This window comes from Candoia aspera, chromosome 5 (genome assembly GCF_035149785.1).
Source record: "Candoia aspera isolate rCanAsp1 chromosome 5, rCanAsp1.hap2, whole genome shotgun sequence".
Lineage (NCBI taxonomy): Eukaryota > Metazoa > Chordata > Lepidosauria > Squamata > Boidae > Candoia > Candoia aspera.
This window is the reverse complement of record NC_086157.1, coordinates 80,245,498-80,260,033: the sequence shown is the minus strand read 5'-3', so window position 1 is coordinate 80,260,033 and position 14,536 is coordinate 80,245,498. Positions and strand designations below refer to the sequence as shown.

The 14,536-nt window shown below is 32.6% G+C and overlaps 1 protein-coding gene across 1 annotated transcript in view; it reads left to right on the top strand.

The window, feature by feature from the left end:
- The window catches only part of LOC134499051 (nectin-3-like), a 53,286-nt gene extending 39,099 nt beyond the window's left edge, over positions 1 to 14,187 (top strand). Inside the window, exons 4-6 of the mRNA XM_063305566.1 lie at positions 1,780 to 1,897; positions 4,259 to 4,410; positions 11,771 to 14,187. Of these exons, the coding sequence (XP_063161636.1) occupies positions 1,780 to 1,897; positions 4,259 to 4,410; positions 11,771 to 12,363 (863 nt within the window). The 3' untranslated portion in view covers positions 12,364 to 14,187. The remainder of the gene's footprint in view (positions 1 to 1,779; positions 1,898 to 4,258; positions 4,411 to 11,770) is intronic.
- Positions 14,188 to 14,536: the final 349 nt, after the last annotated feature.

Below are 14,536 nucleotides of genomic sequence, written 5' to 3'. Positions count from 1 at the left end.
ACTCTTTATCATTGGTGGGCATATCTTTTGTTGGGTGGGGCCTATACCTGTAATTTTTTGCACAGATTTGGACAGATTTGTTTCACAAGTGGATGTGAGCAAAATTTCCTATTTTTTTTTCTTGGTTTGGAGCAATATAAGCCCTGTCCCGGTCACAGACATAAACCTGCTGCTTTCATATGTTTTATGGATCAAAATGATGGTGACCATTCTTCTGATTGTCAGAAGTAGAATGTAGTTCAGAGAGGGCTTCAAGCACTGTAAAATGGAGGTCTGATATTTAGGGCCTCAGCTTGCTCCTGTTTATCTTTTTTTTTTTTCTGTAAAACTGTTTCAAATTATGAATGTTAGAATAGTCTTACATGAAATATTATAATTTAGGCATCTTCAAGTGGGTCTGAAAGGCATTAAAACATCATCATCATTATTATTTGGTGCCTTCAAGTCATGGTTAATTCCTGGTGACTGCCTGGACAAGTCCCTGCAGTTTTCTTGGCAAGTTTTCGGAAGTGGTTTGCTGTTGCCTGCTTCCTAGGGCTGAGAAAGAGTGCTGGCCCAAGGTCACTCAGTTGGCTTTGTGCCTAAGGTGGGACTAGGATGACAGTCCCCCAGTTTCTAGCCCAGTGCCTTAACTACTACACCAGACTGGCTCTATTAAAACATTAACATTTGGGTTACTTGTACAGTTTTGTAAAATTAAACAACTAATAAGTAGTATAATTTGTAAATTTTAAATTGTTGGCTAGGCATTGAGATGTTGCCTATATCACCAAAAACCTGATTAACCAACTTTGTTTTTTTAATATATATATCAGTATGGGCATGTAAACATACAGGTAACACTTGGTAATAATAGGGGCTATGACTAATTTGGCACTTTTTTCATTTAGAATCATTTGTCTGTTTTGATGTTTGAGAAATGTTTAATACACTTTTGAGAATGTATTCTGTTTTATACCTTACAAATTAATTTGCAAATCCACATATAGCTGTCCTTTTGATTCCCTGCTTCTCCAAATTTTGAGATGCAATATTCAGTTTGAACATACTGAAATAAATTTTTAAAATGTTCACTTAATGAAAAATTATGCAAAATGATTATTTTGGTAACTCATATAGTGTGTTTAAAAATAACATTAATATGGAACATACATTATAAGTGAACACATAAAATTGTTTAGCATATATTGAAGATACATAATCGTTCTACATCTAATTATTTCTGCTGATATTGGACCTTGCTTTGTAAAACCTAAGTCTAAATAATGTATCAACCAAAAGAGAACTAATTTTTCTCAGGTTCATTTAGAGACACAAAATCAACCAATGTTTGGTCTCTTTCTAATATATCTATAAAACCCAACACAATGAAAAATTTAAAAATCACTACCTGCTCTTTTTATCATTAGTCTTGATAAAAACATTCTCAACTTTATCTGATTTACTCTGGAAAAAAAAACATATACTTCATTCTATCCATCACATTTTAAAAGTTAAGAATTGTTAAGGGTCTACTTACATGTTTCTATTTTGAGAAATCAGCTTTTTCATGGAAACAAATATAATTTGACCCATTCTGTTGACCATGCAGTTTGATATGGTAGTTAAGAGATAAAAAATTATTTATTTGAGGTTAGTTATACTAGCCTTTCAAATTATAAAATGGTTTGAAAGGGTACTTTATTAAAATTGCTTGTATCTACAGATTTTATTCCGGACTTGATTTTAAATACTTCCATAATGGCTTATGCAAAAGCTTATAATCACGTATGTTTGTAGATTCTCCTGAGGTTACAGTAACTGGATATGATGGAAACTGGTATATTGGAAGAGAGAATGTTTTGCTCAGGTGTAATGCTGATGCAAATCCATTACCAATGGAGTTTACATGGAGTCGGTAAGTCATTCTCAAAATAAAATAAACTTACCTAAATAAATTTAATTTTCTTAATCAGAATCTAAATAAATAAATTTAATTTTCTTTTTTCAGATCTACTTCTGAATAGTCGATTCTAAATATTGTTTAACATTTTAGAATATTTTTTTATTCTTTACCCATCAGTCTATGAATTCAGAATAAAAAAAAACTTGGTACCACCAGATACTACTGAAATACAATTTTAAAAAATTAGATCAATGCAATAATAGCTTATAGTGGTATATTCATATCTGAATGTGCTGTATTTCTAATTTACCAGAAGTTGGGAGCAAATACAGCAAAGTATTTTGAACCTTCCAAAAATACCTAATTGGGAAGTAGAACTATAGATTAAAAGGCATTTTTGTCTGAGCCAGCAAATCAGAAGTGACAAACAACGTAACTGTTCTTGTTGAAAGATTATACTTGGAATGCTGCACTAATTTTCATGGAGTTGAAATCATTGTATTTCCAGCATATTGACTAATATAAGATACAAGTACAATTTGAATAATTTATTTTAAAAAGTTAAAATAATTAAATATACTGTAAATAATGCTGTTTTTTTAAAGTAAATGTATCAGCAATTTAATTAACTGACTTAAAACTCAGTCATATACTCTTCAAAATGGTATTCAATTGTATCTTTCAGAACAGAGTTTAAAGGGGCCTTTTGAAGTTCTGCAGAACTTTTTAAAATTTTGTGGGTGCTTTTGCAATTGTACAGTTAGATGTTAAGACAAATATGGATGTGGGGTTTAACATGGATTTTGTAGATGTTCCAGGTGAGAATATTTCAACAGTTTATTATTGTGAACTATGAACAGACAGCACTGTAAAAAACTGAACAAAATATTTAAATAAGAACATGAACATAATTTCTAAGTATATGATATTCTGTTTGCTAATATGAAGAGGTAAGTTAAGAGTTCTGGTAACTGACTTCTGTAAATTATCTACAAAATAGATAATTTAAGAATAAGATAGTTTAAAATATGATCATTCTCTTAGCACACTTTTGAAAAATGCCTTCCAAATATCTACAACATTTAATTGACAGGAATGAATTCAGTTCTTTGTGACTTCACTAGTACCCACTCTCTTATTTCATGAGACTTAATTTGACGAAAATCTGATTGGTTTAGGTATATGTCGTATGTCTCAAAATGAGTACAAAAATGTATTTCCAGATAATATCAACCAATAAGAATACATTTTACTTGAAATAATTCTAAAATCTGAGTAGCAACTGAATTGTGATTTAAATCATAAAGCTGAATCTTCCTAATTAGTGATTTAAATCATAATTTAAATCAGCTTGATTTATATCCACCCTGATTGTGTTGATTTAATTTAAAGAACAAATACAAATAAAATATTATGTATTATATTTTTATTGCTGTAGCCCATACTTCATAGCAAAATGTTCATGATTCATATACAACTAATTAAGGATTATGAAACTATATTCTTGAGAGAGTCTGGGTAACATACATGAACCATGTATAGAGCTAAAATTTCCATGCCAAATTTAGTAGTTTGCATCTGTGAACCCCAGCAACTTCTAAGACTTCAATTTTCTGGCAACATCCACCAGTGCTAAAACCTGCTTTGTGTCTTCTGGTTGCCATTTTAAATTACCAACAGCGTCACTTTAGAACATTCAAATAGTGGTTCTTAGCCTCTTTGCAGTTAGCTGAAGCAGTTCCATGGGCCCTCTCAAACCTGGATTAACCTTATCTGTGAAATTGTAACTATTATGTTTTATATGCAGATACTGGCCAGGAAATAGAACAAATTATGTGGAATTTGTAGTAAGGACTTGCAAGCATGTTATTCTCTTCTTCGTTTTCTTCAGTTATCTGATATATGTTTTTCTTATCATTTGGATAATGTAACATATATGTATACATACACATATACACACATACCTTCATGTCCTAGGGAACAGATTTCAGAACATGAATGCTATAAATAACTAGCTATAAAGATGCTTCTTAAAATATGTAGCTTAATTTCCATTAACAAGGTTTTATGCATTATGTTTTTGTATAATTTTTGGTATCCCCTTGATGCTTTTTACCTATTATATACTCTAGATAATTCTTGTGGAAACGAATAGACACTTTTCTAAATAGCACTTACACATCCTGTATTAGTATCATGATAAACTAATGATTCTGTTGAATTCTTTTATTGGTAGCATAAAATACAATGGTTACAGTCATTGGTTTCATGCAATTGAACATATTTCTGTTCTGGCAAATGAGAACAATCAGTATGTCAAATGAAATATTATTTGCAAAATGCTCATACTGCTCTAAATATTTTACAATTCAGGCTGGATGGACATTGGCCTGAAGGATTACAGCCTTCCAACAATACTTTGCATTTCAACACTCCCTTGTCTTACAATTATACTGGAACTTACATTTGTAAAGTGGCCAATTCACTTGGTCAAAAAAGTGATCAAAAGACTATTTACATATTAGGTAAGTTTTCCCCCTCCCCCATTTTGGTTATTTTTCCCTCTCTCCTTCTGCTACATTTTACATTGTCTTAAATGTTATGTCAGAGTTTGTCTAATATATTTGATTTTTTAAAAACAATTTTCAAGGTATGGTTACTATTGCATAAATTAGATACCTGCATAAGACCTGTTTTTTTCACCTAAGCTCTTACCATGTGAATGGCAAAAACAAATTTATTTTAAAATATTTTATTTTAAATAATGTTTGATGTTTTTCTCGTGCGTTTTGTATGTTTGATACTGTCTCACTGTATCGCTATTATTTTCTTTTATTGTTAAATCACTTAAAATGTTTCATAGCAAGTAGCAGATAAATATTTTAAGTAAACAAATAAATAATAAACTATATCAAAGATAATTACTTAAACTTTTTAATTTATATTAGCTTGGGGAAAAAAACAGCTTCCAATGAGATAAAATATCCAGGAAGTCTGTTCTAGTTGCATGATTTCAGTTTTACATCAGCAAAATTATGTGATACATCTTTCCACAACGTTGACAGAAATAATATAATGATAGTTACAGTACTCATACAAGAAGCAGATCACAAATGGTATATATATTCTAAGTAGAAAACTGGTGTAGCATAGGGCTACTTGAAATATGAAATGGAGAGATTAGTACCTGGAATTCTGTCTTTACTTCATTTGCTGACAAGCCAATCTGTTTCAGTTTCAGCCCCACTACCTATGTAAATGTAGGGATAATTGGGTGTGCCAAATGTTTCATCTAGCAATGCTTTGAGCATGAAATGGGTCATTTCAAATATTATGGAAGCATTTCAAGTTCAAACTGATCTATTCCATACTCAAAACACTATTTGAAACGGTCTTTTGCACTAAAAAGAGGAGTTTCAAATTCCAAATGAGACATTGGGCAGAATTTTGCACTTGTAACATATTAAAATGAAATATTTTACATATCCTGAAGGGATATACAGTTGATTTATTTTACCGAGTTGTAAAAAAAATGACAAGATACTGTATGTAAAATACTTCGAACCTGTGCTAAATGGTTCAGGTAAACAATTTATTTTCAGTTCCAGATAGTTAAGCTATATGGCTCATGAAAACAGCATGGTTCCTTCCACCATTTTCAGCCTGTCTAGAAGGTATCTTTAGTGTCTTTGTGCATGACCTGAAAGTTAGTTGAAGAGAAATTATGTGCTGAATTTTCATCCATAAACCATGAATATAATGTAATATATTGTCCAATAGTTTCCTTCAAAATCTTGAACTGTATTAGTATCTTTTTCTAATAGTTGTTTTTGCTCTGACAGGAATCCTGTTTGTTAAGATCAGCATCTATCTTGTCTATTCTATTTCCCACAGGGCCCAGTGAGATGCATTTATAAAACACAAGCAAAACATGAGAGCAGTGAAAGTATTATGGACTATTTCAGAATGCAAATGAAATAGTAGGAGTAGGTCAGCTTCCCAGGGTTTTATATCTCACCAGACTGTGAAGTGATTGAACATCCTTTTCCATAATGTCAAAAAAGAGACCTGTTACTGCTAAACCAGACCTAAAAATATGTGGCAAGTGATACCATTAAAAACATAATTAGGTTCTAGTTCCACTCTTTACATAGCACTGATAAGGAATCAAAGAAATCTTTCTCAGGATGCCTAATGCATGTTGCTCTTGTAGCAGCATCTCCTCTGCTGGGAAGATGGAAATTAGGCTTTCACATCTGTACGCTAAGCTAAAAAACGTTGAAAGCCAGGAGCATCCCTTAATGCTTGATACGACAATAGAATCAAGTTCCACATGTGGTAATGTCTTTAGTATTTAAAATATAGAGATAATACATTGCTGGTAAGAGGAAAAAGTATTGATAGAGAAAGTGATCCTGTGGTATTAACTGCAAATTCAGCAAGCATTCTTTCAAAAAGAAATGGGAAATAAAAATAATGCAAGGTTTCTGTTTCTGAAGCTTAAAAAAACAGCTACAATATATTAATTTCACTTTAGAAAATGACAGCTTATTTACATTGAGTGGGAAAGGGTTCTTTTCCCCTCTCTCTCCCCCGCCCAAATTAATTAACTTTGAAAGTGGGTTATCTTGATGTCATTTCAGTTTTAAACAGGGCTGTAAATCAGCAGTGATCATGATGGCTGTGTTCTGCCTCTTGAATCAAAGGCAATATTTTAAGTATCAGTTGCTAGGAGGAAGAAGAAATCCTTGTAAGCCTTCTCACACCATCTGGCCACTGGATGGCAAAGCATGCTGGTTTTCAGAGGCCTTAGACCTAAACCAGTAGAACTATTCTTAGGACATTTTAACTACTCCTTAATTTTGTCTTTTTGTCTGGCCTGTTTGTCTTTGCTGCTGTTTTTGCTTTTAGCAGGGTTGCTGGTTTTATTGCATTATATTGTATAGTTTGATGTACTTCTGAATGCTCATAATCTCTCCTGGGAATTTATTTGGAAGGAGGGGTAGAAATCTCCTTTATAGAAAATGCCTGAAATCAGAAAAAAAAAAAAAGTAATTGTATAACTGTAACTTTCGTTAATTACAATTAAGGCTTCTATTAATGTTTTTAGTTAAATCTACATAATCTTACAGGTCTATAATAAAATCAGTATTTAAATTCAAATGAAATTTAACCGTTTTCAGCACAATTTTTTTTGATTGAGTGATACACTTCTATCCAAATAAATTAGTTGTGTGATATTATTTCAAGATTATTTTCAAAGTATTTACTTTATTTCAGTTGCTGATCTGTCAGTCATTTAGGAATTCTGGCAACTTGAAATGTGAGTGATAAATAAGAAAAAAAATTCATAATAGTATTTATGAGGATAGTGGTACCAAAGAGCTGTTACATATAAAAAGCAAACATATTTTTTTTCTAGTATACTAGTTATTGTAAACTATGATGGGAAAGGCTCCCAGATTAGATCCTTATTTATTTATTTGTTTGTTCATTTATTCAATTTGTGTGGCAGTTACGAAGTTCTGACTTGGGTCTGCACACTCTTAGATAGTTATCCACTAAGTTCAGTGTATAAAAATAGGATATTAAATATAGTTTTTAAAGAATGGAAATGTTCACTGTTTCACTTATGAAACAGCATTTTAGTTCCCACCATATCCTTTGCATTCCCAATCTGGTCTAGCAAAGTAGAGGACCCTCCAGAATAGATTTGTAGTGTTCTCAGAATGGAGAGGAAGAAATTAATGGGAAATTTAATTATATAAGCAAAAAACTATTTGCATAATGATGGATGAAGAATCCGACATAGCCAACAATCTCTTTCAAGGAAGAAAGGGCTTGAAAAGGAGTATTTGCATGCTCCTCATATTTTATTATCCCCTTTCCCATGCATTCTTCTCTTCTTTAATCCTAGATTTAAGCATGGCAGAGCTTACTTGAGTAATCTTATCTCTGTTTTATGCCCATATATGAATTCCTATTCAGAGCTACTTTCCAGGCACACCCACACTATTGTCCTGTAAATTTCAGTGGTTATTTCTGTGGTGTTTTAAAGTAGATAACTTATGTGTATTTTCAGTAGATAAAGTGGCTTTGGTTTAAACAGTACCGCACAGTTCTACACAATGTCAAATGGAGCTGTTTAGAGTCTCTCACCAGTTTCACTTCCTTCCCCCCTTACTCAAGCAGCTTCTCAGTACTTTTACTTCTGGGGTCACTCTTAGCTGGGGAGGGGGCACCAGAAGAGGGAAAGCAACTGTTTCTTGGGCATTTTGGATTCTGCACATTTGTCAGGTTTTCCTCTCCAATGTTCTCCACAAGCTGCATTCCTTTCCACCATCTTTATAGATGTCTCCTCAGTTCTGCTTGTTCCTGTTAGGTCATAACAGATTTGTCTTCCACCTCTTCCTTGATACATGCAAATACAAATACAACTCAATAAATGTTCAGTAACTTAGTCCCCAATTGTTTTAACACTTCCTCCTTTTAAATATTTTCAGCTACAAGGCAGATGTGCCTGCATCCAGGTGTTTTAATCAGGAAAGAAGTTTCTCTGTAACTATGTGACACTGAGCGTGATTTTGACATACAGAAAAATTCTTTGACATACAGAAAAAATCCAGGATGATGTATCCCCAATCTGGCCTTCAGGTTTCCCAATAGCGTACTCATTATCAATGTAATTAAGTCCACCCACCTTGTTGTTGGGGCTCTTTTTCTATCTGTCCCAGTATTATGGTGTTCTCAAGAAGGGAGCTGGGTTTTTGCATAATATGTCCAAAATACAATTTTAGCCTAATTATTTGTGCCTTGAGTGAGAACTCTGGATTGATGTGTTCTAAAATCCATATATTTGTTTTCTTGGCTATCCATGATACTCTCTCTTTTGGTTTTGGTGTTGGTCTTCTCCAAAACCAAAATTCAAAAGTATCAGTACTCCTTTTGCCTTGCTTCTTGATTCCCATTTTCCTAAGGACATTCCACGCTTGATGTGGTTCACGCAACTAAAGGCCTTTCTGTAATCAGTGAAGCACATACTGACTTCTTTTTAGTATTCTTTGGCTTTCTTCATTATCTAGTATACATCAGTGTATCTCATGTTCCTTGGCTTTTTTAAAACCAGCCTAAATTTCTGGCCGCTCCATTTCCATGTAGGGCTCTAATCTGCATTGGTTGATCCTAAGCATTATTTTGCTTGTATGTAAAATAAAGGATATTGGGTGATTGTTTGCACACACTGTTAAATCTCTTCTCTTTGGTATTGGTATATAAACTGACTCTTTCAATCTGTTGGACACTGTCATTCTCCAGATTTGCTGACATAATTTGCTTAGAACCTTTACAGATTCTTCTTGTGTTACTTGCTATATTTTTGTAGATAGTCCATCAATTCTTACATCCTTCCAACCTGGTAATGACCAGACTGCTGATCTGACTTCATCTACTACTAGAAGATCTTGTAAATAGGGAATGTCTTCTAAGGTATCTTGAATGTTGACTTATCTGCTGTACAGAATTTCAGTATACTCCTTTCATCTTGGTTTGTTCTTTGAATCAGTTTCTATCTATCCATTGGCATCCTTTAACAAATCAATTAGGCTGGAACCTCCTCTTTTGCTTGGAATTCTTTTGGATTCAAATGTCCTTGTTTTTCTGTGTCTTTTTTCATCATCGATGTCTTTACAAATTTCATTGTAAATTGTCTTTTATCTCTTCTAACAGCTCTCTGAAATCCTTTGCTAAATTGCTTCCTGAGATCTTTGTCTTACTTAACTTTGACTTCTCTTCTTGGAAATTTCCACTGTCTGTTCTGACTTCCAGTTTGCTTTCTTCTGTTTCTTGCTCTTTGGCAATCTCTTTTCATATTGATCCTTAACTGCCCATCAGAGAGTCAGGACTTCAAAACTATTTTTGATGTTCTCCTTGAAAATGATAAGTATCTGGTTGAAACTTGCACATGAACAGTTCTACAGTCTACCTCTGCCCATGTCTCTGCTGTTAAAACTTAGCTGTTCCACCTCCTTGCTCCAGTAATATAGTCAATTTCATTTAGTCTATCTTTGTACTATATACATGGTGATATCCATGTATATAGGTATTGTTTTGGTTGTTTAAAGACTGTTTTAGCAATGAAGAAATGATTGGATAAGCAGAAAGTGATGAACAAAAGTGTTATTTTCAAAACATAATTAGCATCATGTTTTCCTAGGTATTTTTAAGGGGACATCCTTTGGCTTACTTTCATTTGATGAAACTGCAGAAGCTTAGGGTTTGGGTTTTGTTTGTTTTTCAGTTGTAAGATGGTTGATGGGAATCGGTGGATTTCATCCACTTTTAAAATTAAACATCATGTTCTAGATCCATCCATTTATCTGTGTAGTATCTCTGTTCACCTGCTTTTTTCATTTAATGCACTTTAATATGGGCATAGTTGGTTTAACAAATTACATGATGAAAATGAATAGTTTATATGTGATATAGACCTAACAGTAGTACTGTAGTGTTTTTTTAACTTTTATTGTGAATTCTTTAACTTGATAGCAAGGCATTACAAAAATAAGCTCTTTAGGCTGTTAAATGAAATCAAGAATTGAATTGGATTAATTGAAATATTCAGTATATGTTCATTTCAATTATAATCATCCCAGTGATTAAAATGCCTTAGTTTCTCAGATTGAGCTTAGATTTTGTCCTGCCTATATTGCTAACATCTTTGAATGTAATTTAAGCGTTATCCTTAACACTTACTAACAGCTTTCTACAGTTTATTTTATTTTAATATCCAACTGCTCAGAAAACTATTTTAAAAAATTCCCCAAACTCTATCTTTTTTTTATTTTTGTATTATCTTCAAAATACTTTCTATAATGTGTATAGTTTATATTCACATGAGTCGTAATTGTCAGTATTCAAAGACATACTAGAGGTCCAGAGCTTGGGGGCATGTATATTTTTAACCCATTTCTCCAGATATATTGGTATGTCATAGACTAATGAAAGTCAAAATCTTTTGTCATTTAGCATTAGAACAGAGCTATTGCTTCATGTGCATAACTTTCTAGTTTGCACATTTTTAGATTCAGTTTTTAATGTACCATCTATATACAGCTAAGGGATTCCAGTACCCCAATTTAAATATGCATTCAGTTTGCACAATCAGTCCCTGATAAACCTGAGCAATGTTGATTCTCAGCATTGATTATATGTATTAGCCTTAAAATAAATCCCCCATAATAGAAGAAAAGTCTGCATTTTGTGTCAGGTAGTAACATTTATTAGATACTTTTCACATAAACTTCAAAAATGATTATAGTTTTAGAATTATTTCTTAAGTTTAGTTTTAGTTCTTTGTTTAATAAACTGTTTAACCAGACAGCAAGAATTTCAGAAGCATTGAAATGAACAAAGAACCCTTAATTCATTGATTTCTAAATCCTAACTATAAATCATACTTCGGAGACAAGGTTTAAATTATATCTAGCTAACTTTGGCATGCATTTTTTTTAGTTTTTCATTCTTTAACAATGCCTAAGTCATATATAATCCATGAGGTCTTTCATTTATTTTAAACTCTAACTAGGAAAACAAGGAATTAACTAACTTCTCAGCTGATGGAATTGATCCATGTTTGCTGCAAAACAACATGGAAACATTGTCTTATTAACTTATTTTAATATATCAGTAAAATATCCAGAAGCTGTACATAATTGTGTTTCCCACCAATAGCAAACAGTTTTAAAATACAATTAAGAATGAAAAACTATGTTAAAGTACACTTACTTACTCATCAACTGTGCTTTCTTATCAGCTCTTAACTCAAAATAGTTTGCATTGACATTCTCTGCCTTTTCTGTCTTGTGTATCTCTTTGCTCTTTCATTAGATCCTCCCACTACTACCACTTCACCATTCACGATTCCATGGCTTCCTTCAACTGATGGCATCACAGGTTTAGCAACTCAACCAAAACTAAAGCTTTTTCCAACATCATCATGGCCAGCAATACAGGAAGACAATTGGGGCACCATCATCGGTAGTGCAGTGGGCGGGGTTCTTTTCCTGATACTTGTATGTGTCCTGGTTGGAGCTGTCTGGTATAGGAGAAGGAGGACGTTCCGTGGTGACTACTTCGCTAAGAACTACATTCCACCATCAGATATGCAAAAGGAGTCCCAGATAGATACCCTGCAGGTTGAGGATGTGGATTCTTACCCTGACAGTGTGGAAAAAGAAATAAAACACCCTGTGAACAGTCTCTTAACTAAAGACTACTTGGGAGAAACTGAAAAAACAGACTGGAACAAAGTAGATACTATTAACAGATACCAGGACAGGTATGAAAGACCAATGGATTACTATGAAAGTGGAACACTGGGAATGAAGTACTTGGGTGATGAATGTTATGATGAAAATGAAGATGACTTAGTTTCACATGTAGATGGCTCTGTAATATCTCGAAAGGAGTGGTATGTGTAACAGTAACATCATCCACTTTCATGTCTTGACTATACATAAAGTTCCTTCATTAGCTGATCACTTTCAGATTGTTTATACTTTTTCTTGAGGAATAAGCTTTTCCAAGTTGATTTTCAAGCTTTTTATATTCTAACTTGACAGATGAAATGTAAAAACCTCATTTAAATGTACTGAAGCTGCTTTATGATTTTTTTTTCAATGCTGTACTACTGTCTTTCATAAAAATGAATTTTAATATAGTGCTCTATTTGGCATATAGCACAAGATAAGAACAACCTGCTACGTTTAAAAAATGAAATTCTTATAAAAAGTTTGAAATGAAACAATTGTCTTGTTATTGTAAATTTATGATAAAAATTACCTTGATAGAACTGTTTGAACTATAGTTCTACAAAACAGCAACATGAAGCTGATTCAGAATCAGAGCTGATCTAAGGCACATTTTGTTTACAGAAATGACTTTTATGGTATGAAATATTCTGATGGCACAGTTTTTTCAAAGCTTTATTGTTAGGTTTTCTGCACAGAATTTAATACCTCTACATTTTTGAGCCTTGCCATAATTAGATACTGTAGTGGGTGGTACCTTTTACAGATGACTTGTTGCACTGAACCTGCTGCAGTGGACATTTCAATGAACAGATCTTGCAATGTAACAGGAACATTATATTTTTTTACACTGCATCTTATTTCCAAGCACTGGAATACTAGAATTCAAACTTTTTAGTTAAATTTCCAGAAGAATCCCTTCCATAAGATTTATTATATATTGTTTCAATCAGATGGTTTCTCTTAAGTATTGTTCAGAAGATACTAAGTTTCCCTAATCATTCTACTGAAAGTTTGTTAAGCACAAAGCTATGAATGCGTTGAATCTCAGATGCAACTTCTATATTCAATGAAGGTGCATTTCAAGAAATAAACATTTGACTTTTCACAGAATTTGGTGGTGTTTCAAGGCATATATGGGCTATATAAAGAGTTGACTTAAAGAACAGGGGCCACTTTAAATGCAAGAGTAAATTTATGTGTATGGTAAGCTGCATTTATGGATATTTTGAAAAAGAAGAAAAGGGTGTTGCAACACAAACATAAAAGACTGTTTAAACAGAAAATACCCTTTCCTAATGGTGTAGTTCCTGTGAGACATTTTGGGAAATCACATTGCTTCAAAAGAAATGTTGTGGTAGAGAGAAGCTTACTACTAAACTAATGAATTGAATAGATGGAAGAAACAAATATATGTAACAAAAGGGATTTGTGATTTCTGATAAGAAAGGATAACTGCTGTTTTAAAAATTCAGTCAATAGATTTAGAAAATGAATGTAGTTCATTATACAGAGGATAATTCAGTGCAACCAATAAGAATCAAATAGTAGTTTTAAGAGTTTGTGCTTAGAAGCAAAGTCCATTGAAGTCAGTGGAAATTTTCTTTTCATTAACTATAAAACTGAAAAAGTGAGTGTGTTTAAAGAAGTTGAAATAACTTTAAAATATTAGTTGAATTTGGCAGCATGAATATATAAAAGAATAGTGCTGCTTAGCAACAATTTTTCCAATATATACCTTGAAGTATTATGAACACATTACAAAAAGATCCACAGTATTTTAGAGTTTTTCAGTGAATATAGTATCTATAAGGGTGCAGTTTTGACAGTACACTGTGATTTGGTTGCTATGTCTTCAAAAATGTGACTGCAGCTTAGTATTTATACATTAAACTGGTTTTCTACATATTTCTATCACATTGATAATTCAAGTGTTAACATTTTACTTGACCAAAGTCTCTTCAATGTATTTGGAAGTAAAATTATTACACCATATTTTCTGTGAACTCAAGTGAGTTTTTGTAATTATTTTATCAATCTGATATCATCTAGCTGAAGTGCTTTTTGCTAATCAAAGTTAGCCTTTGGTTAGATCCTTAAACTAACAGTAGATTCTAAACTCTTCCTTGTTTGGGGTGAGGGATAGTTTGGTTTTGGATTTTGTTTTGGGTCCCCCCCCTTTTTTTTTTTTTTGGTTTTGAACATAGCTTGTGGTCCTAGGAACATCTCCATTGTATTATACTCTGTATGCCCTCTAAATGCTCTTTTGTAACACAAAAATCTAGAAGCAAGTACCCAATATTCTGTTTTTTATTATAATTTTGTTAAATTTATCAAGAGTTTT